The 25528-nt window shown below is 31.6% G+C and overlaps 1 protein-coding gene across 6 annotated transcripts in view; it reads left to right on the forward strand.

The window, feature by feature from the left end:
• LOC145297594 (AP-1 complex subunit gamma-1-like) overlaps positions 1–25528 on the forward strand; it is a 395164-nt gene that overhangs the window by 320273 nt on the left and 49363 nt on the right. For all 6 annotated transcript variants that reach the window (XM_080143647.1, XM_080143648.1, XM_080143651.1 and 3 more), the window contains 2 exons: positions 14821–14916; positions 23688–23768. In XM_080143647.1, the coding sequence (XP_079999773.1) occupies positions 14821–14916; positions 23688–23768 (177 nt within the window). The remainder of the gene's footprint in view (positions 1–14820; positions 14917–23687; positions 23769–25528) is intronic.

The raw sequence follows: 25528 nt of genomic DNA on the forward strand, positions 1-25528 counted from the left end.
ATACTTAGTAGTGTATAATTATACATATAGAAAGAATGGTGCTTTATTCCTTCACTAGAATAAAACACAAACGTTTTTATGCCGCTTGCCATGGGTATATTTTTTTGTGTGTGCATGCATAGTATAGCACCCAAAAAAACTTCTCAAAAATTATCATTAAAGTATAAACTCAAAAACTGAAGCAAATCAAGATAACAGATTGTACATATAAATGGTTCAATGTATTTACAGGTAGAGGTTTATAACAATAACAAATAATCATAAATTTAATTTTTTTTTTTTTTTTTTTTTTTTTTTTTTTTTTTTTTCTTAAAGGGAGTCACCACTTATCAAGGCCCGAAGTCCACTGATGGCTAAAGGTTAATGGATGTACGGTGGTAATTTAGTACTCGTTAATGGTGTAGACTGGGTAAAACTTGGAATATTTAAGGGGACAGCTCAACAAGAACTTGTTTACATTGGACTTGTAATTATCTGGGAAGCAGGTCAATAGAACAATGTTCTACATGTAGACAGTTCTAGGAAAGAAACTTCTGCTCATGGAATCTGTGTTTAAATTAGGCACAGATAGTGTGGAAAATTGTTGATAGTGTATATAACTAGTCGAGTGTTTTTTGTAAAAATTTAGCAGTGTGTGTGGGGGGGGGCATAGATTGGAGCCCAGACGAGCACTTACCGTGTAAATACTGATAGACTGGAGACAGGTTTGCAGTGCCTCTTCATTCAGGTTGCAGGGAAGAGAAAAGGGCATCACCTACTAGGTTTTGTGTACATGCATGTTTACATGCTGACATTAATGAAATGGTTATGATTATCTATAGAGTTGGGAACATTTTTAAAAAAAAAATCTAATCTGCGTCTAAGAATATCGGATCTCCATTTTTTTTTTTTTTGTTTTTGTTTTTCTTCTCGTTGATTTTCAATGTTTCCAACTTTCATGATTAATTATAAACCGTTTTAATAATCGTATTTGCTTACACAAGTATGTGTAATTACCAAAAAGCAGTGATGTATATTTAAAATGCTGTCAGAAATGTATTCCATTGTTTAAAAATTGTAAAGAATTATATTTTGTCTGCTTGACTTCAAGTTGAAAAAAATTTTTTTTTTTTTTACCTTTCTTTCCATCCAATAAGTAATTCCCTTCCTTGTCTTTTTTTTTTTTAACAAACGCTGTCAAAATGTGATGTGTATCTTATCTATTTATTATCACATCTAAAATATATTAATCAATAGTGTGACCTTTTCTCTCTCACATAGTCCTTCATAATCACAGAGAGAGAGAGAGAGAGTGTGTGTGTGTGTACCTACATTGTCCTCGAGTGTCTTCAATTGCTTTACAATGGTTTGTCAGGACAACCTGACATGCGGATACTTCTTTTTACGAGTAAACCATGACCAAATATTTTATAGGGATGGAATATAGTCGCTACCTTCTATTTTTAAGACATTTTTTTTTTGGGGGGGGGGAGACAGAAATCTTTGAATAAATGTAAAAATATTTTTGTGAAATATGTTGTAGGAAGTAGTGTTGGTGTTGAGTGAAAAAGATGTGCATGGGAAGTGTTTTGGTTATTTTCCTATAATCATTGAATTTAGAGAAGGAAAAAGCGAGATTACTTTATCATATAGATAGCATAATATTCAAAGTCCAAATTAAGATCTCCTTGAAGTGCCATACGAGGAATGGTGCACCCTTTCCTAGTGATGCTACAATAAATAACAACACTAAGTTGGATGCTCCACTAGATCAAATGAATTTTGGTTATGGAATTCAGCAAAATCCAAGAAAGACCACAAGAAAAATAAACTATAATATAGTTAATTAGTTCATTGTGAAAAAGAGAAAAAAAATTCTTCACTCTTTAACTTACACAAGGTTTGAAAAGCAGGAAAAATTATAAACCCTCATACGTATCTCATAAAGGAATTAACTTTTAAGCCCAGGAAAGAGTCCCTTGATCTCCAATAGATAACTGACATAGACTAAGAACAAAAAAAAAGGAGAAAAATCTAAGATTAATGAAAATATGTGGTTATGAATATAGATTTTGTGTAGTCATATTAAGTTCGATTTCTCTGAAGAGAGAAGAAAAACAATCTGTGTTTAATTTTATGGCAACTGCTGTATTTGAGTATTAATTTAATTATTGACTAATAAGTTAACATGTACATGTCATAAAAAAGATGGCATGCATTTTTTTCTTGCTTCTCAATTTATCTACACTTTTATAATTAAACTAGCAGGCTGCCCGACATTGCCCGGTTGTAAAATATACTTAAATATGATATTTTGATTAGTGCAGATTTCGTATTTATTACTATATTATATTGAACCCAATATATAGTAATGATTTAAAAAGTTTGAAAAAAAAGGACTTGTATGCCACAACCGAGAATCAAAACCAAAACGTTTAACTTATGATTTACTTTTTCCTTTAATGTTAATGCCTGAGCTATGAATACATGTTTGCTATATATTAAGTTATGTCTGTAGACCAAAAACTGACAGGAGTTTGGTAGGCAGAATTTTTTAAACAAATATATGTATACGCATACATAAATATACATAGAAAGAGGTTTGTGTTTACTATAACCTTTTTACACAAATATTACGTAAGTATAATTCATGTAGAATATCTGTATGAATAAAATTACATATAATAGTTAACTAAATATGATCATTCCATAAGAAAACCGAAAAAACTAATAGGGAATTAATTCAAATGAATGTTTAAAAGAATATGCAAATTAGCTACATTTTTTGCAGATGAATGCAATTCCGTAACCCATATATAACAAAGTTGTATTTTCTTTTAAAATAAATAGAAAAAAATATGAATATCCATACACAAGAAAAAACAAATTTATAGGAGTATAAATTCATTTAAAAAAAAATATTCAATCTATGCCTCCCCCCCCCGTAAAACTTTCACAATAAAAACTCGTTTAACTACAACCGATACAACCACTGCCAACAATTTCCCTCTGTGCCTAAAACTAAATGGAAATTCCATAAGTAAAGTTTCTTTTCTAAAACCACCTGTTTATGGAACACAGTACTGTGAGGTTGCTTCTTGGCTGACCATAACATGGCCCTTTCATGTCCTATGTAAACAAGTTCTTGTCGGGGTGTCCTCTTAATCAAATTCTACCCAATTTCCACCATTACAAATCATCACCGGTCACCTGACGTTCATTAATCTTTATCCTCGAATGAGTGGTCTTTTGGTCTTAATAAATGGTTACTTTTCTAATAAAAAAAAATACATTGAATCCGTTACTGATTCTTTTTAGTGACTTAAATATATACAGAATTATCTCCCTTAGTGTTATACGCACAGGAATAACTAATATATCAGCAAAAAAAGCAAATTAATTTAAAAAAAAAAACTTCACGCCTTGGCTTAGTTCATCACACCTATTTTGGGGGGCTTTTCAGAAGCACAATCTAATATATTGTTTAATAAAGGGTTTCCCAAGGAGTCCGTGCCATCCGTCAGGCAGGGGGAAGATGTTACGAGACTTCAGGTGAGCCATGGATAAATTTATTGTATAGGAGTCTCCGAGATCCTTTAGTGGAGCGGTGAAAGATTGGGAGCTTCTAGTAACATTACTAGGTTTTCTCAACCCATTTTCTTTGGGATTTACAATTTATGTGGAAATTGATTGCATTATGCATATTTTTAATTGGAAAAATTAATTCAAGAATCACACCCTGTAATGTTGCCAAAGCTATATGAATATTCAATTATTTATTTGCACTTTAATTATATACTACCGACCACTATTAGTACTAACATTGTTATGTAAGGATGCATGTAGGGAGGGGGCGGTAATAGGTATCTGACTGAGTGTTTTGTCGGAGGGAGGAGCATTTGCCAAAGGTTGGGAAATCCTGATTTGATATATATTAATTTTCTTTCTTTCCAATTGAAGAGGGAAATATTTTTAGGCATTTTCCACCTTTCAATCAGCTGCAAAATACATAATTCGATGGACGTTTATCCGTCATTTTCAAATAGGGACAGTCAATTAGTTATGAAGTACAAAATTGGGACTATTTGAAGCGTGTACAAGTCATTTTTTCTTTCATTAAAAAAAAAAAAGAAAATTTTTTTAAGTAGTTCACATTCTGTGCATAATATGTTAAAAGATTACTAGCTGTACTTACATGGTGTTGCCCCGGATTTATTTTAATGTTTTGTTTTATTTCAAGTAGGATATAAATTTGTTTTTTTTTAATAGTTATTAACTAATTATTATTAAGGTAATGCTTTAATGTTTGTAATTTTTGCTATCAACCATATTGAAAGAATGAATCTGGTTCTTGGGTTAGTAGATCTAGATGGATTAAGGTAGCCGTTGACAGAGGAATACCAAAGAAAATCTAGGAGGAAGTGATAAAAATGTTCTTGAGAGAATAGAGAATAACGACCTGGGCAGAGATAAATTAATTTTGTAAGTTAATTTCTTAAAGTCATCCGGTGCATGCCAGTAAATAAAACAATGTTAAACTTATTATTATTATTATTATTTATTTATTTATATATTTATTTATTACGACGACTAAAGAATGAAATCACATTTGTTTATAAACAAAATTATCTTGATTTTGAAATGCATTGTGGTTAATTTCGGTGTATGGTTATTTTTAACATAACATTTTAAACATCCTTTTTATTTGATGACATTGCATTTTTGATTTAAAAAAATAAATAAATAAAAATGTATAAGCAAGGCATACAAGCACATATTAAAAACTATGTAAGCGTTAATTAAAATTTTTATTTTAATAAATAAAAGCACAAAAAGAAAAAGTATTTCGTTATTGGTTTTTCTTTTTTATGAAAAAAACATTTAAAGTTATCACATTAGTAAACAATGTATTCTCTCACCATTTCTTTGATCTACCAGTAATATGAATTATTATTAGAGATTATTTGTGAATAAAAAAAAATATGTGCTTTTTCAATTCTCAGCAATTAGAGCGTATCAGGTAATTCCCTATCGAAATGATTTTATCAATACATCAGCAGATTGTATTGGCATTTTTCAAAAAAAAAAAAAAAAGAAAGCATTATTATTTAAAGTTATCGATAAAAAGAAACTAGGTTGATATGTTGTTATAGCTGAAATGAAATTCAGTTCTATTAATTAAAAATAATGGATGAAAATATTTTTATATTACTTGTTTTGATCGGACTATTGTCCTCATCTTGAGTGTTATTTGTGCAACGTTTCGGTCAGTGTAGCTTTCAACCCTCACCAGGCATGTCGGTCGTTATCTTGAAAAAGAAAGGAGAAAAGTTGCTGGCTCCGTAGATCAAAACAAGCAATATAAACAATCAGCCCTCATCTAAAAAATTCAGAACTGAAAATATCTTTAGCCTGGTATTTTATGTTAGCTCAAATATCTGTCCATGGATGGGTTCATAATATTACAAAATACCCAATACTTTTTTTGTTTTAATAGAACTTGTTCCAGACAAGGTATTTTCTTTAGTTTTATTCACCCTAAACAAGGCATATTGCCACTTGCATATAAGAGGTTACTATTTGTGACTATGCCTACAAGGGCACTATGTAGAGAGTTGAACAGCAAAATGTTCAAATTAAATTTAAATTTCTGCATGTTAGTTCAGTCAGGGAAATGGGGAAGGAATTCCAAAGTCTGGCAGTTTGAGGAAATAGACTATTAGTAAAATGATTTTTGGCATCTAGGGACCTCTGAAGTTAAGGGGTGAGATTATGCTGCTTGTCGTGTTAGTCAAGAATATTTGTCAAAAGAACACAAGTGCTACGGAATTGTCAGAGCACATCCCATTAAAGTACTTATAAAACAGGGACAAGGATGTAACATTTTAGCGATGAGACAGGAGTTGGAGCTTGGTTGATAGTACGGGGCCCGATCAGATTGGAGACTCTTTTTTTGGACCCTGTTTAAGAGGGAGAGACATGGTAGAGGTACCAGCATAAATGTGGCAACAATACTCCATGTATGGCGAATTGTGGCTTTGTAAAGATACAGGATACTGTGCAGTATGAGTAGTTTTCTAGCAGAAAGCCACTTGATCTAAGGAGCTAAAAAGAATGAAAGATTATTCTTACAAAGACGGGAAATGCTTAACGACCTTGGTCTTTTCAAGACCAGCGCTATAGGTCGCAAGAAAACAGTCAGCTGGAAGAGAGTTCCACAAGCCTAGAGTTCTTAGAAAGAAGCTATTGGAATAGGAAGCTGTATGACAATGAGATATCAAAACAGCAAATTGGTGGAAACCTCTAGACCAATTAGTGGAATGGGCTGGAATAAAGGAAGCAGGAAATATATCAGATAATTTTGAAGAACACATGCCATAATAGTATTTATAGAAAAGACTAAAATTCGCAAAATGAAATGGTGGGCTAACCAATTTTCTTTGAATAAGAGAAAGAGATATGGCTACAAGATACTTCAAAATAATTAAAAGCAACTATGGAGTCTTAGGAAGATCTCTAGCATTCCAGTAATGATAGGAGCAACCAAATTCATGAAAAAGAATTTCAAAAACTATCTCGGTGTTATATTACAGAACCGAGTGTATGGAAGCAAGAAAGGACAAACAAAAAAGTTTAGTTCAAAGTTTTGTTTTTAAAGTTAAAACGATTGTAAAAGGAACTGTTGAATTTGTCAGGCTATCTCAGTGACGGCAGGACATTGGTAGGAATGCTGGTCGGCTGTTGACATGAACTCTGCGACGATCGACTGGTATTAGCAGGCTGTGGTAGGGGCGGCGGCAGCAGCGACGACAAGAGTGTGGATTGGTGTGCTGATGTCTGGAATACAGGTGGGACAGCGGCTGCGTCGACGGTGAAAGAGGAGTAGTCTAGATAGCTGCTATGACTGGCGAAAGGTTAGTGATGGTGACTGCTGTTGCTGGCGATGACGGAACAAAGTTCACTGCTCAACATGTTGGGCTGATCTTGGCTTAAGCTACTGATATAAAGTAGATCGTTTCTAGCTGCCTGTTGTGCTGCTGGTATCAGGTGGATCGGTCTTGGCTGACTGCTACTGCTGTTGGCGAGACGAACCTCGCTGCTTGACAAGCTGGAGTGATCTGCCTGCTTGTCAAAAAGCAGTCGTATTTATACTCGTGTTGAGGACGTAGTTGTAGACAAAGTGGCTTTTAGCGCTAGTTATCATTTTCATTTTTGATTTGTTTGTTTTGCGTTTTAACGTACTGTAGGGAGTCATCTGTTTGACATTTATATTCATGTGTCATATCTAATTGAAGCTAAGAAAGTTGTGAATATTTTTCTAGTGGGAATTGTACTAATATGGTGTTCTATGGGATAATTATTTCTGTTTATATAATGCCGGAGGTGCGTCGGCTGTGATGTTTGTGCTTTGAATTTTGATTTTTCTTTCGATGGATGGTTTCCTCTAGTGGTTTTCTTTGTTGATGTGAGTTGCAAGTTGATGTGGGCATATAAAGAAATAGTCTTTGATGTTGTTGTGTATGTTTGGTGTGGTCATTTATGTTGTGTCGGCGAACAGAGTTCATCTTAGCGTCGCCATTGTTGTCACCATCACTGCTCCTGCTGATTTCCATTTTATTTACGTAAATATGGAGGGATATGCGATGTAACGTGGGTAATATACCCAGTGACCTAAATTTAAGAGAGATACAAACAATTGACCTTAAAAGGATTGTTAGAATCTTAAGCAGGTTTCTTGGTTGGAGTCTCTGAAATAGCATGCAAATGTTTGGTATCCGGTGGGATGCCTCATCCATCCCTTACAAAAACAAAATCAGAAAACTGAAAACAAAAATAGAAAGAAAACTGAAATTAGAAGTTTCATAACTGAAGTTATGGGCTAAGAAAAAAAAATTCAATCTTTTCAAATTCCCATAAAATGATCCAAAATTTTGTATAATTTTTACCTTGGGTTTAAATTCAATTTAAATCTGAGTCTTAATACATTTTAATTAAAGGGGAGAGATACTCGCTTACTTAGAGGTTGATTTATAACAACTGCTTTATAACAATCTAGACAGTGGATCATATTTTAATTTAATAATCATAATTCTACATTATTTTGCAATGAATATCACCAGAAAAAAAAAAAACATTGTTTAAAGTCTGTTTTGTCTTTGTAAGAATTTAGTCTTTCTTTTATCAATATTTATCCTGAAACCCTTCCTTTTTCACTAAAATTATTTGTACAGATGATTGTCTGAGTTTTAAGCAAAACTTGATACAGCACACCAAACTCAATCAGTTACATCTCTTGCTAGAGTAATGTGATGAGTGTGTGTATCTTCATATACATGCAGTATGATTTCACCCACATCCTATTGTTTAATATGTAAGCGCAAGGCCTCCCGTAATTTATTATGGTTCTTTGGGTATCTCTATTAAAGCATTCGTATCATTCATCTGACTTGCTGCCAGAATTTTAGCTAAGCCACACATAATGTATGGTCTTGAGAAATTGGGATCTTTAAAATTGCTCATTCCCCTTTATAAACATAGTCCAAAAACAATATCTAGCTCTACTCAGTTAAGTAACTAAAGTCTGGTTTAAAGTTAAAATCATTATCTTCAATGAATATGCCAATCTTTTGGAAAATAATCAAGAACGTTTTCACTTTTCAAGGTGAACTAGTGCTAAGCAAATAATAAAAAATAATAATTTACTCTTTAATTAATTGGAATTCTTATTGAGATGAGCAATTTTTACTATTTATCCATTTATTCATTGTGGACTATTATCCTCATCTTTCAGTGGTTGTTTCACAATGGTTCGGCCAACTATTCCTCTGGCCTTCGTCAGGTGGTTAACTGCAACGAAATAGGAACGCTGAATCTCCTAACTGCATCCTTAGCAATTAGTATTTGGTATAATAATAATAATAATAATAATAATTTAGTGCTAAACAATAGAGCTATATTATTTTAAGATCTATCTCCAGAAGGAGAATAAGTTTAATACTGTTATATTTGATAATATAATAACTACTGCTATTGGTTTAATAAAAGACAAAAAATAAATAAATAAAATGGTAAATAGATGAAGTATATTTACTAAAACAATTTATAAATTTGAAAATGATTTAAAAGTTGCTGGATGCATAATGATTATCTGGTCTACAAGGCAAGTTTGTTTACATCCAAACTGTCATCACTGACCTTTCATCTCCCAAAGTGTAATGTGAACCCAAGGGCAGATAATACTACATTTTCAAGCAGTCCAAGGGAGATAACTTAAGGGCATAACAAGTACCAAAGAAGATGGAAGTTTTAAAAATCTATCCTTATACTAGTAATACGTAAGGTATGATCACAATGTGAAGTAATAAAGAAATATATATATATATATATAGAGAGAGAGAGAGAGAGAAATTAAATGTAGTTTGTAACTTTTGTTTTTTAACTATTGCTATTTATTCTTCTAGCTACTTATATAGTTAAGAAACCCCCGCCCCAATTCTCCATTAATTCACTTTAACCTCTATTGCTCATATAAATGGCATACATAGTATTTCCTGTAATATTAGGATGATTCGGAATACTATTCTCATCTGGACTATTATTTGCACAACGTTTCAACTGATAACATTCTTCAGGTGCATCTGTTTCAAATTCTAAAATCTTTGTCAAACTAGGGGACCTATACAGAATTTCGATTTAAATCTCTTATTTAATCTACAAGGATAAAGTGTTCGCTCTCCACCAGCCATGACCAAGCAGATTTTTAATCTTATTCTTAGTTATTATCGTCTAAAGTAAAGATTAAACTTTCAACTCTAGAAGACTGTCACTTAGAGCTGATTGATACCCAATGCGTTTACTCGTTACACTACAGGTGCATGTGGATAAGCAAGGTGAGACTAATAGTTTGAATAATAAAAATAATATAAAATGATCAATTCTCAACTCAATTTAAAAATCTGCATATTTACTATTTAAAAGATTTGGAATATTTGCTTTAGCCACTGAACAACGTAGGACATTGTGCTGATAATTTAAAAAAAACTTCTTTTTTTTATTTGGGATTAAGATTTCTTTCTTATATGTCAAATTCCAGTGTTTCCAACTAAACATATGAGTTACTTCCAGAATTTAAAAATGTTCAATTGACATCCTTGGTATGAAAAACAACTTTATTAGTTCACCACAATGTTTTATTTTCAATTTTATAAATACTCACATTTTTTTCCATTTTTTTTTATTTTTTATTTTTATTATTATTCACTCATTAAACAAAATAATTGGGATCTAATTTTTTTTATCAGTGAAAAAAGGACAAAAAAGACAGATGGGTGCGTTTTCATTGTGTAATTATGTTTTGAAATAATTTGTTGATTGCTATGAGTCAGATAAAGTTGTAAGGTCAACTATAATGTTATGTCAACACTATTTGCTTGGTTATCATCACAATATTTCTTGGATATTAAACTATTTTATCTCTATATCTTTTTTTGCGTACATAAGTAAATAAATAAATAAAACTTAATACTAAGGACTATCAGGACCTGTGGAAATTCCACGGGATAAGAAATATATTTAATCAAAAAATATGTTTTGATAAAGATATTTTTCTGGAAAGCGCAAAAAGTAGTATTTTGAATAAATAAATAAATAAATAAAAATAAAAAAAAGCAATAACACGCAAATATGTTTAACATTTCTATATAAATAGTGTCCATTGTATTTTGAATAAAGAACTGGCCCAAATGAGATAAATTAATGAATACTAATAAATATTCAAAGTAATATTGTGCTACATAGTTCAATACAAATAATAAAATCACATTGTAAATCTTTAATTTACTCCTTCAGTTTGGCTTCTCTTGGCAGACCATGCTTGGCGGGGGGGGGGGTCCATTTCTTTCAAATGTTTCCTTTTTTACATAATGTTTCGTTGACTTCGTTGGTGAAGAATCGCTGCACATCAGAATTACTACAAGTTTCTTTCTCACACCATTACAATGACACAGACTGACGACTTTGGCGATCTTTCTAGAAAGAATTCTGATTAGGAAAATATCAGGGAAACCAATGCCAACAATAGAATCTTTGGATTCATACGATATGATGATGACAGTTATAACAATAATCATATATTATGATGATATTCAAAAACGAAGCTACATTAAAGAGAGGTCACTCTCATATTCTTGTCCAGTGTTGCCAATTTGGCCTTTTTATCACCAAATTTTGTGAATTTGGCCCTTTTTTTTTTAAGCATTTTTGCCTTCAAAAATTGTATTTGGTCTTTTTCAAAGCATAACGTATGGACCGTCTAAGGAAGGAACAAGCAGACTATTATATAGATTGTCAAGCTAACCGACCTATAAGATAGAAATACTGTTTTTGTGATCTTGTCATTTTTTTTTCCCCCCTTTAAAGTTACTGTAAACCAGATGTTTCAAAACAATATAAGTCTTCAATCTCATGAAGTCTTATTGAAATTGTGTTATAGTTTATACCAAGTACAAACATTGGTGAAGCATAACATACAAAACAATTTTTTTTTTTTTTTTTGTCATTTTTGATCAAGGGTATACACCAGTGTTACACCTATTTAAATAGTGAACTCTTTTATCTGCTATCAGATATGATATACCGAAGTCGGTTGACACACATAACATTTCTGAAATATCAGCCATAAGAATTTGTTTCTCTGTTCTGACCTATTTTAATCAAGAAACTCTCAATGGACAAAACCATTGTTCGGTTGATCATGACAATGATTGGACAGCTTAAAAAGTGAACTGTATTTTTTTCTTTACCTGATTATTTAGAAAAAAAAAAGTTTCATACAATATCTGTGTTTTTTTTCTGATAACTGACCTGATGGTTCAAACCATACCTACCTCCAACTCGACAGTTCATCCTTTAATGGTCAATAAATGAATATCAGTTTAAATAAAGAATCACAATTTTTATATATATATATATATATATTCGGATTACCTTTGAAAGAATCTTCATGCAAGCTGCAATGTTATGCCTGGTTTGTTTTTATTATTTTTTACATTTCCTACATTTTTTCACTAGTTGTTTTTAAAGGACATGTACATCTTTGCGATTTATGACTATAATAAATTGCAGTTTCAATTAATGCCATAACTAGCAAATTATAGCATTGCTTCAAATATAATTTGCTGATTTCTTTCTGTCCTCTAATGAGAAGAATAGCAAGAATGACATTCTTTGAAACTCTGCGAAATAAGGACTTTGTAAATTGTTTTTTTGGAGTATTCAGTCGAACAATAAATTTGATTAGATATTTAAACTTAGTTTTAATTTTAATTTTTTTTCTCTTATATAGTTATTAGTAGTGATCTGTACAGATAAGTAGTAAGATGCTACATTTAAAAACACGAATAGGTTTAAGTCTCCCAAAATTTGTACTAGAAGAATTGTCATGGCATAACTGATAAAGTTTTAAGTCATACTCTTCTGGAAGTTGATGGTTCAATCCGCAATGCAGGTGATGCAAAGAATACAATTGTGAATTACTTATAGCTTCTACCTCCTCATAGTTGACAGAATGAAGGCATGCTATCCCATGTATTAAATAAAAGCTTCCATTTGAAATCTCCTGCAGATTCCCGAGTTCGATGTAAAGGTATTCCTGAGTTTAACAAGATACATCTGAAGAACGTTGGAGGTTACATCAACCAAAACATTGTGCAAATAACACTGAGTAGTCTGAATAATGCAAAAAAAATATAAAAATATAAATTATCAATCATCTGCAAAATTCAGAAACGGGGTTTTTCGTCATTGAAATGTTTACAACGCCTTTACTTTTCGACAGATTATGAAATTTGATGGTACAACCAGAAAAACACTGTCCTTTAATACAATGTCATTTGTATTAAAAATGGTATTGCTATCATTAAAAGCAGACATTTTAGAATATTTTTTTCTTTCAAAATAATGCATCTGAAAAAAATGTAGCCTCATGATTATGAAATCGATGAAATATTAAAAGAAGCATTAGTATCTAGATTAAATCTTACAAGCAATGGTAAGAGTTATTTCTCTTCACTTATGAACTTTTAAGTTTTAACTTTTAAAATAGATTTAAACAAAGGGTTATCATTTTATGCATTGTCAAGCAGAATGGGAATACAAACCTCACTTTCACTCGATGCTGCATAGGACCTTAACATTTAAAGAGGGAAAAATTCAAATTTTACAAAATTGACAACCCTGGTAGAATCCCAGGATTAATTAATTTTATATCTAATAGTAGGTATCCCAAAACAAAATTTTTCTTCTATTATATCTAAAAACTTTTAATGGAGGAACATAGATCTTTGCAAAACACGGTGATACCAAATTTATTTTGGTAGCATAGTTAGCCACAGAATTATGACTATTCAAAGTTTGTTGGAAATTTAAAAATTGCCATCTTGTGTGCTATTCGTCCAGAATCCAATTTTCAGTGTATAACTAAAAATGCAACTTTTACACATATAAAAAATCCTTACAAATGTGTTATAATCTTGTGGTAAATAAAAATGAATTATAATCGCAACAATAATTATTAGATCAAGTCGGTCTAAACATTAGGCAAAATCTTATGATTTCTCAAAAAAGAAATGCACAAAAGCAGATGTGCAACTTTGAATATTTATATAAGATTCATTTCAATAGCTAACACATTGAATCTTTATACTATGATATAGATCAAACTAGATTTTTATTTTAATAAATTATTAAAAAAATAATTAGATTTGGACCATGTAAAAACAGACAGAAACATAATTTTGATAATGAAGTAAAAATTTAATTCACTGAAGTTTTCAACATAGATTTTTTTTTTTAAAGACAATTTTAAACCCTATATTAAGCCCACCACATTGAGGGTTGGCCTTTTTGCTTTAAGCTGGGTTTGTTTTTTATATGCATAGTTATGTGCACAGTATGTTGAAAAAACATCAACATTTAAGGATAAATGGCTCATCACTGAAAACGGTAACCTAACTTGAAGTAATCTGAAAAAGAACACTATTTATTACACAAGAGAAAGAATTGTACATTTATAAAGATGAAGGATTAAGTTTTATTTACATCTACATTTCATCAAAATAACCCCTAAAATAAAAGTTATTACAAGTTGATACACACACACACACATATTTTTTTTTTTTTTTTTTTTGCACACTAAACCAACTGTTTCATGATACCTACAAACAGTAATTGAACTCAGCTTGTAGGTTTTACAGTTCACATCAATGATCTTTACGTCACTTACAATCACTCCTAGGATTTTGCTTTTTAGAAAGACCAAGTCAATAATGGTTGATGAATGCATTTCTCTCTCTCTCTCTCTCTCTCTCTCTCTCTCTCTCTCTCTCTCTCTCTCTATCAAAAACCAAGCGGAACTTCCACAGCTAAAGTTTCTATCCTTGAACATTCCATTTATGAAACAAATTATCATGAGGTTGCTTCCTAACAGACTACAATATGGTTATGTTCAAGTCACAAATACTTATTAGTTTTTTTCCTCTTACATAATTTTGCGGCCATTTCAACCATTGTTTCCGATCCTTTTGTGGTGGTAGTCATGGTTTAACTGATAATCCCTTTAACCTTTATCCTTGAGTGGCCCCAGGCCTTGATAAATGTGACCCATTAATAAAATAGAAAAGCATTTCTTTTGACAAATCAAATTTTGCAATCAAATATTTTGTTTTGTCATTTTATAAAAAACAAATAGCATTTTTTTATCAGCATTTTTAAGTCTTGCTTTAGGATATGCATAATTGATATTTTTACTGTTGGTAAATAATTTGTATTTGTTTTTAATTGCAGCTTGTTCCACAACTTGTTCGTATCCTCAAAAATCTTATCATGGCTGGTTATTCCCCTGAGCATGATGTGTCTGGTGTTAGTGACCCCTTCTTACAGGTAATTCTATCAATTGATTTATATATGCAGGCATGACAAAAGTAAATAGATAACCCAATGAAAAAATTATTTATACATGTTTCAAATTTAAAAAATTTACACAGTTTGCACTGGATTTTTCTTTCATTATGCACAGTCAAAGGCTCTGTTAAGATAAAGTCAGTTTGTCTTGTGATCTTACTGTATGGTAATAAACCATTTTTTCCCAGGGCACTCTATCTAGAATCACAGCTGACGCTACCAGATCAAGCTGTCTAAAGATGCCTGTTTCTTTACCTAAAAGGCATCAAACATTGATGCTATTATTTGTATTCTTTTTTCCCTTTTCTTTAAGAAAACTCAATCATGTTCTGTAAAGCCACAAAAAAAAAAACATTTTCCTTTACAAATCTAACAGAATGAATAAATATTTGAAGATATCAAGAACTTGAAGCAAAACGTTTATCAAAATGACTGGATTTGGCCAAAAGGGTTGATATGCCATAAAACAAAACAACCAAACCTGAATCTCATTTTCATGATGCTATTGTTGTTTGTGTGCATTATATATCCATCTCAGCTCAAGCGATTTTTCTTCATTTTGGCTAAGTTTGGCACATCTTCGACATGGTTGAGAATAGTTAGATTGACCTAAACTTTTGTTTGGCTGATAGTCTTCTTTGTCGATAGCCAGCAGTAGGAGACATACAAAGCAACAGTGAAAGTTTAAAACATTGATATTTTATACTAATGAACAGTTTTTCAGATATCACCATCCAAGTATGATTCTTGCTAATGGAGCATTAGAATTGTCAAGAATTTCAAAAAAGCCATGTTATTGATTAATTTAAAGGTGGATTCATTAGCATCAAATTGCTGCAAACCTCAGGATTCTACTTTCTGCTATTAAGAGCCACTATTAAATTCATCAGAGAAAATATTGATTGGTATCGTCTTGCTCAGCCAATCAGAACCCTCTGACAACAGACTTCATTATGAATGATAAATGTCTATTTACTTCATGTTTATGTGGCTGTTGCTCATGTGTACTTGACAGCTCTCTTAGTGATTACACTGGCCAACAATTTTTTACTTTTTGAATGTTGTCTAGATTTCTACAACTGCACTGCTGAATCCAAAAATGGCATCAGGCCATGTTTTTGTGCTAAGTTGATTTAAAAAAAAAAAAAATCAAATCTTGTGAGAAAATCAGTTACTTTTTTGTGAGATTATCAGCTGATTTTTGTCAACACATCCTAAAAATGTTTTGCCAGCAACATACATTGATAGAAGCATCTGTTACTGTAAACTGAACCGTGGACACTGATAAAGGTAAGTACATGTAAATTGCATGTTGATTCCCCATCGTTCAAACTTCAAGGCTTGAACTTCCGTTTCTGCAAATTTCTGAAATGCTGAGCGGCAGGGAGGTCTCTTTTCAGATTCTAACAGTAGTAAACCATCATGATTGCTCTCCAGCAACCCTGACACCTGGTCTCCATCTCTTTCCAATCCTGATGGAATCTTTCCCCCTGCTCGTCAACCATTGAGCTCAGGTTCTCAGGAAATCAGTCGATATGTGAAAATAGGTCATGCATCTTGATACTCATATTGTAGCTCAAGTTTCTGAAAGCAGTCAGCATGTTGTTGACAAGTTCGGCACAGTTTCTGGCCTTATTGTTGTCAAGAAAACTTTTCATTATCAGAACAAATGCCTTTCATGATTCCAGTTCCACTTCATTCATTGAGTTTTCGAACTGTATTTCTGATGAGCTGCCGAATCTGAGAACCATCAAAGGTGCCAGTTTTTAATTCTCTTTGGTTAATCCTGGAAAAGCCTAGTCAAGTAAATGAAGCAGTCATTATCCTTGCCCAGAGCCTTGGGGAACTGCTTGATTAAACCAAGCTTGATATGCGGTGGGGGAAAGAGTATTCTGTCTCCGTCTATCAGAGGTTTATTGATAATATTCCTTTCTTTGCAAGGCACTAATTCCTCCCACACAGGCCAGTATTCTGAGCACCAATTTTTGGAAGATTTTGAGGTTTTATGACTTCAAACGTATTCCTTTTCCACATAATCGGCCACATCTATCGGACCTGAATACTTTTCATTAAAATCATTTCCGATTAAAACAATTATTTGATATGGCATTACACCCCCACTAACTTCTAAAATTCTCCACACATGCGTACATGTGAACAAAAATGTAAAAAACTTCATGTGGCCATAGCTAAAATGCTGGACCTGATTGAACAAAACCAATGTGATTTTTGGATTCAGAGCATCAGATTCGTCCTAAATCAGCTGAAAAAAATGCAGACAACAAATTTGTTGTTGACCAGTGTTATTCATAATAACAAACAAGTTATCATTTCTTCATGTTTCTGTCCTCCTTGACTACCCCTCTCCACATCTGGATGATTAGCATACCTTTCATCTGTATATAAGGGAGATAATTGTACTCGACAATGTCTTTGTAGTGAATACATTAAATAAAATACATACACAAGAGTAGCACATTTAACTCAAAAGAGTTACAGCAAAATGTCCAAAACAGTAAGTAGGTCAGTTTGACTTGTCTAGAAACAATCAATTTACAGCATATGTTTGCTTGTTTGTTTTTTGTTTTGTTTTTTGTTTTTGTTTTTATTTCAGTGAATAATCCAGAACTTTTTTTTTTTTTTAATTTTCTATGAAAGTTTTTAGTTTAAAGCTCTAAATAAAAGCAAACTATTTATAAACATATAAAATATTAGCTTTAGGGTATTAAGGAAATCATGATTTCATGAAGAGACCCAACCTATTTTTGCAGAAATAAACTTGTCATGAGAAGTGGTTTATTTGCTCATCAGTGCTAAAGTTTTTGCTTCAGGGACATTTCTTGTGCTTAGACTTTTGCAAAAATGGTTGGACTCTTTGCAAAACCCTGATTTTGTTAATGCCCTAAAATCTCTCTCTCTCTCTCTCTCTCTGTCTATATATATATATATATATATATATATATAATATAATATATAATATAAAATCTTTAAAAAAAACTTTGGAAGGATGAGATGTAGGTAAAATATTTTCTCCTGTTTTTCCTTATAAGGAAAATGGATTCCATACTGTTCATTGTTAAAGTATTTTTTATTCAATATGTCTGACAAAAGGCTGTTCTTGTGAAAATTTTCAAGCGATATAAGGTCTGAATACTCTTGAAACAATTGTAACTAACAATGAAATACACTATTTGTTGCTATCAATCTATTCTTTGATGTCTTGATTTTGTTAAAACAACATATATATATATATATATATATATATATATATATAAACCTTATTTTATTCTTTTACTTATAAAACAGTAATTTACGAATACATGTTTTGCAGTACTACCACTCGTCAGTGAAGCTTGACTGTTCTACAATTCGAACCTCCGATCATATGTGCTATGGTCAAGTGCATTAACCGTTATGTTATGAGGTCTTAGATAACTTTACTTGCCTTTTTTTTTTTGTCACTTTTAAACTTATGTCGATTTTTTGTTGACTTTTTTTTAATGATAATTGAATACGGTTATTGGCATCTACAACCTTGGAGATGTGGAAAATATTTTTCTTTAGAAAAATCACCCATATTTTTTGGACCTAAATAAATATTAATTATTTATTATTTTGCTTATAAAATAGTAACCTACAAACATGTGTTTTGCAATACTACCACTCATCAGTGTAGTTTGATTTTTCTAGGATTCAAACCTCAGAACATATGTGCTATGGTTGAGTGCATTAGCTGTTATGCCATGAGGTCCTAGATGACTTTACTTGTTTATATATATATATATATATATATATATATATATATATACTTACTTAATGGGATAATATAAAGATAAATATTTTATATTAGATCCTATTGTGATAAATGGTTATTGTATAATGTAGATAGAGCATTGATATAAGAAATATTGGCATGATGGAAAATTTACAAAATTTAGCAAATCATCAAGTGTTTAAGCAAGAAATATATTTTAAAAAAAATGATCCTTAATCCATGAATTTTCAAATATAAGCTCTTCTCATCAAAAGGAGAGAACCAGTAAAATAAATTATTGGCTTCTATAAATTTGTAAGTAAAAAAAAAAACTTATTTTGCTTGCAACTTTTCAAATTTGTTAGCTTATAATTTTTTTTTAATTGGTTCTCTTCTAATGAGAAAAGTTGATTTTTGAAAATCCATGGATTAAGAAGAGTCTTTATATATATATATATATATATATTCCTTGTTTGAACACTTGGAAAAATTTACAAAATTTAAATCAATTTTATTTTTTTTATCATTTCTTCATATATATATATATATATATATATATATATATATATATGTGTATGTATAAATAAAAATAAAACCATAGGCCCATGTCTCATCTAAAGACATGCCCAAAGTCAGGCTGAAGTTTACAGCAACAGCCATAACTTTTGATGCCATTAATTGTAAAGTAAATGTAATGTCACCCAACTGAGAACTTCAGGCTGAATACAGATATATGCATCTATTGTTCTAAATGAAGTGAAACTTTGCATTGACCAGGTAACTGTATGTGAGACAACACAAACTCTGCCCTACCATACAAACCAGAAGATTCAGATCTGGTCATCAAAACTTCTATCGCAATGCTTCATCTAATATCTGGCTTCTTAGCTTGCCTGTTGATTGCTACCTCCCCAATTTCTTCTTCTTCTTTTTTTTTTTTTTTTTTTTGAGGCATAGTGGAATGCGACACCAACAGTTTTAGGTGAATCACAAAGGACAACCTACAAAGATCACCAGAGCCCTTGGGGATCTAAAGTGAGCGACAGTGACAAAGGCTTGTAAGTCAGAGCTAAGACTACCTCAAAGCTATATATTATTTTAATTGGAATTCATAGATGAGTATTATTTATATTAATTGTTCTCATCTTTAGTAGTTGTTGTTTCACGACGTTTCGGCCAACTATTCCTCTGGCCTTCGTCAGGTGGTAGCCGTGACGGATAGGAACTTTGAAAATCTGCATTCTCAGCAATCACTGCCATCCGTAGTTGTTGTCGTCTCACCACGTTTTTGGCCAAGTAAACCTCTGGCCGGCTTTAGGTAGGATTGAAACTGCTATCTTCAGACAATCATCATCTGGAACTGTAGAGATTCAATGTCTCTCTATCAACTGCGCCACGGGCCCCGAAGAGCGATCAAGGTTGGATTTTTTTATCTTATAAATCCACATTTATATTATTATCTGATCTTCCATGGTCGGGTCCGTACTGAATGGTATATATATTATTTTAATTGGAATTCATTATTGAGATGAGTATTATTTATATTAATTTATTTATTGCAGACTATTATTCTTATCTTTATTAGTTGTTGTCTCACGACGTTTCAGGCAATCACCTGTGCTCCAATATATATATATATATATATATATATATAATTTCTAAAATCTTGTTTTGTGTCTATTAGATATGTTTGAAAATTTATTTTCTTTTTGATTGAAATTTATTCATATTCATGAAATTGAACAATATGGAAAATTCTGAAATTAAGTCTAACAATTATTCAAACTAATATGTTCATCTTTTATATATATATATATATATATATATATATATACATTACTAGCAAAAGTACCCATCATTGACTGGGTTTAAAAACAGCCTATAGAAAATGGACTCTGATTTATGAAAGTATGATAGGTTATGAAAAGGAAGGGTTGTGAATTTGGGGGTATCAAAACCAAAGCAAAATATGATGAAAGTACAAATAAAATAGATAAACCCCATAATTTATTATACCATACCTGTTCACACTGAAACACTTATCACAATATTTTGTGGATCTATATTAAAAAACCTTGTTAAACTTTCTGACATATTTCCATTCTATGGAAGTCAGGTGCGAACAAAAACCCCATGATTTTATTATACGATATTTCTTCAAACTGAAACATAATTATCAAAGTATACTTATGCAGATAGATATGAAAAGTCTTTATTAAAGTTTGTACCTATTTCCATTCTATGGAGGCCAGGCGTGAATGCAGACCCCACAATTTTATTATACCATCCCTTCTTAAGTTAAAACATACTTATCAAAGTGTTCTTATGTACATCTATATCAAAAACACTTGTAAACGTTTTTTTTTTTTTTTTTTTTTTTTTTAATTTTTTTATCTCCATACTTTGTGGACTAGGCGCGAACGCAGACCCCACAATTTTAATGAACCACCATTCTGCCAGATCAAACATAACCATTCCTGTGTCTCGATACATCTTCTGTCATTATATGTAATCAGTTTTTTAAAATAGTCAACGATATAGGAACCTATTCATGACCACACACACACACACACACACACACACACACACACACAGACATTCAGCTTTATATTATAGATATATATATAGTTTGTGAGACTAAACTATATTTTTTAAATATGGGAAGGAAACAAGAAAAAAGTTTAAAATAAACACAAAAACTAAATATAAATTTTTACTTGTATTCCCTCCGGATTTTCTTTTCAAATCTTTCCTTTTATTTCTATAATGGGACATGTTTTGTCGTGTGTGTCTTCATTCTCTCTGTTTTTCTCTCATGCCTATCAATCCATTGTTGCGCTGATGACATTAACATGCAAGCAACCTTTTTATCTTCAGAGAAAGGAAAAAAATGAGTTCAGTAATGATTTTAAAGCAGCGTAAAGTAGTTTTTCTTTTTTTCTTTTTGTCATGCGTTGGGTTTTTAATCATTTTGCAAGCACTTGACAAGATACTGTCTTTTTTACAAGAATTAATGGTTCTTTAAAGTAACCATTTTTTTTTTTTTTAATTAAAAAAGTCTATCCTAACAAAAGTGTTGTTGCAATAAGGCCAACATTTATTTATTTGTAGTATTTATTTTAAGAAAGCTTCCAGTTTCTGTTATTTCAAATTATCAACTACCTCAACTTTTGTACATTTTCATAATTTGGTTTTAATAATTAAAATCTAATCGTCATAATAAAGTGATTTCCGCCCTCCCCCATATTTCAATATCTGCGATAGTTTCCTACTTATAAACTGCATGTTTATGGTCAATTCTTGATGCATTTTTCAGAAAATATATGTTCGTTTCAATCACATTGAATAATATTTAAATTTTTCACCAGTTCAACATTTTCTAAGATAGTCATTAACACAGAAGTCGGATGAATTTTCACGCTTATGTTCAAGTTTATTATAACTGCTACCCATATACACTGAGAAGTGGTCTTCCTAGAACAACTATTTTTTAATAGGACTGATTTCAATTTTTTGATCTTGTTATCTGTTAGCTAAATAGTCCACCTAAATACAGAATATCCCTTTCACTTATATTTTTTGAGGATGGAAGTAAGGGGACACTATTTCAAAGATGGCAACCCATTTCTTCTGTGGTTTATCTTCTCTTAGGTAAATATTTCTTCCATTGCAGACCTATCGTCTGCATGCGTTGCAACCCATTAAACATTGCAGATGTTGTTTATTTATGCACCAAACAGAAAGAAATTTTTCAGTGCTAGTGAGAGTGTTTTTACAATCAAAGATGAAGATTGTTTTGCTGAATTTAAGTTGGATGGGGCGGGGGTCTCTGTTTTGAGAAACAAGGTGTGATGCTAAAAAGGGAATGAGGAAGGCTGAATTTGAATGAGCAGTAGAGACGTTGATAAAAGAAACCATTCTCATTTTGTGTAACGAAAAGATGTTGGAATGCTGCCTACAAAATAGTCAAATTAATATAGAAATAGTAAAAAAAATTGCTTCTAGTCGTAATGAGGTTATAATGATGGTTCAGCAGGAACTTCTTTTCAAACACCGTAATAGACACTGACAAATGTTCAGCACAAACGCTTTCTTTTAGCTGCCAAAAATTTGACACCCTATTTACTAAAAGACAGTTGGTCTCTATTTACTAAAAGACAGTTGGTCTCTATTTGCTAAAAGACAGTTGGTCTCTATTTGCTAAAAGACAGTTGGTCTCTATTTGCTAAAAGACAGTTGGTCTCTATTTGCTAAAAGACAGTTGGTCTCTATTTGCTAAAAGACAGTTGGTCTCTAAAGATGCAAATTAATTGTTTATGCATACAAATTAATTCCAACTATAAAAATCTGCAATTATAAACAGTTTTCTTTTTTTTCTTTTTTCTGGAAAACAGTTGTCAGACATGCAAAATATCTAATACATTTTTAAGCTGATAAATGTTTGTATTCGTTTTTATTGCTTCAAGAACTTAATGAAATTAAGCAAATATGTTGCATGAAATGAAACGATGGGCAGTTGAAGAAAAAGACATGAGTGGGGAAGACTTCAGTTCTGCATATTTTCAGTTAAAGGTGACTAAGAACTCTCCTCAATTCTTTCAACATAACCATACCAATGAAATATCCTGTTCTGCACACAGCTCTTTATACTGTCCAGATTTAATCTTCCTCTGAGATCAACAGTTCTGTTTTTACAACTTGCATTACACATCCATCATATCATTTGCATATCATTTCTCTCCACATGTCCTCAACCTTCACTGGCCAGGTTTCATTTTCATATATCACACTGCATGCATGGTTGACAGTGGTAATTCTCTGCTAGTTAGTAATGGTAGAAGTTCCTTAAATTACCATGTTGACAACTCTTTAACACTTACAATCACACTAGCACTAGTTCCTTCCGACAGAAAATCTTTGAACAACTGTTTTATAAAATATGCACAATTTAAAATTAGGCTTAATTAAATGCAATAATTGTTTCTATTAATTTCAGGTGAAAATTTTGCGATTATTAAGGATACTTGGTCGGATGGACTTAGAAGCCAGTGAAACAATGAATGACATACTTGCTCAGGTAAGTTTATTAAAATTTTAACGAATCTTTTTATATCCTAACAAGACTTTTTTATGTGTGTGTGCTATTTATTTGTTTATTTTTGTTAGCAATACTTTTCAATGAATTCAATTATTTATACGAATGAGCATTTCTACTTTCATTTTAGTTGGCAATAATTTTCCCTTCATTAATTTGATGCTCCAACTGGGAAATATACATTTTTTTTTTTTTTAATTTAATTATCCATCGGTAGATGTTTTGTCATTTACAGCTTCTCAGCATGATTGAACGTAGTGAAATTTACATTAAAACAGGTGTCTATTGATAATTAAATCATACATATATACATATGGAATGCAATGAAGTTATTTTAGTTTTATACCTATGCTTCTTTTTTTTTTTTTTTTTCTTTTTTTTCTTTTTTTTCACATTTTTAAAACTTATACTGAAAAAGAAGTAAAATTCTAGTTGTAAGGGAAACCATGCTTTTTATATTCTTCAATCAAAAAAGATTTATTCCCTTTTTTGATTTTAGGATATACTTGGAAAATGTTTCCACAGTACTAGTTCAGACTGGACTACATCATTTTTTACATAAACTGTATCTGAGTACATTATTGTAGTGCTAATAAAACAATAAAACAATAAAAATTTAAAACGTTCTAGTTAAAATCAAAGTTTAATATGTCAGCTTAAATGCTATTTAGGTTAAAGTTTCACAAGATAATTTTGTTATATACGAGGTACCTTCAATAAGTTTCGAGACTTTTTTTTTTTTTTTTCGTGTGGGTACTTTTATTGATTGTACACACATGAAACTCTAGTCCCCTTTGAAGTAATCTCCTTCGGTTGCAATGTACTTGTACCATTCTAACAATTTCTGGAAGGCCCCATAAGAAGTCTTATGTGAGCGTATCAATGACCCTTGTTACAGCCTCTTTCATCTCAATTTTCTTATAACAAAAGTCTCTAAGGTTTTCCTTGAGCTTAGGGAATAACCAAAAGTCACAGGAAGCAAGGTCTGGACTATAGGAGGGTGAGGAACTGTCTTGATGCCCATCTTAGTCAAATAGTCTGTGATCTTCTCTGAACACCCTTCGGACAAACTTTGTGCAAATCTTCCGCATCTTCAGTTCCTTGCGAATAATTTTGTGTACAGTTCCCACACTGATATCAAACTGTGCATTTATTGTCTCTATAGATACATGGCAGTCCTGATCCATGAAATTCCTTATTTGGCCAATCAACTCTGATGTTCTGACTTCCTTACTCCTTCCACAACTATCATCATCCTTCAGACTCCCTGCCTTCCTTGAAGCTCTTATGCCACTCAAAAACTGATGCTTGATTCATGCAAGCTGATCTAAAAGCAGTCTGAAGCATTCCATACGTTTCTGTGGCATTTTTTCCAAGTTTAAAACAGAATTTTATTGCATATCGTTCTTCTAAAGTGTCCTCATGTCCAGATTGCATTTTTGAAATTCACCAGCTGTGACAATCAGGCTTTAGTAGGGTGTATTCCAACTCCTACTGTAGCTGTTCATTTGAACCTGAAATCATAATAATTAGTGTGTCATTTCATAAGATGTGCAGCAGTAACCTACTGAATTTTCAAGAGTCTACAATTTTAAATGCCTGTACGAAAATAATCTGGAAACTTATTTCAGGCACCTCGTATACGAGAAAGATAAAATGGAATAAGGCAGCTATTGTATTGTGTTGATACAATCACTATGAGTTGCGTTTTTGAATTCTTATATATTGTCTTAAGCCTGAAA

This window comes from Euprymna scolopes, chromosome 18 (assembly GCF_053919585.1).
Source record: "Euprymna scolopes isolate OS-2025 chromosome 18, ASM5391958v1, whole genome shotgun sequence".
NCBI classification, from domain to species: domain Eukaryota; kingdom Metazoa; phylum Mollusca; class Cephalopoda; order Sepiida; family Sepiolidae; genus Euprymna; species Euprymna scolopes.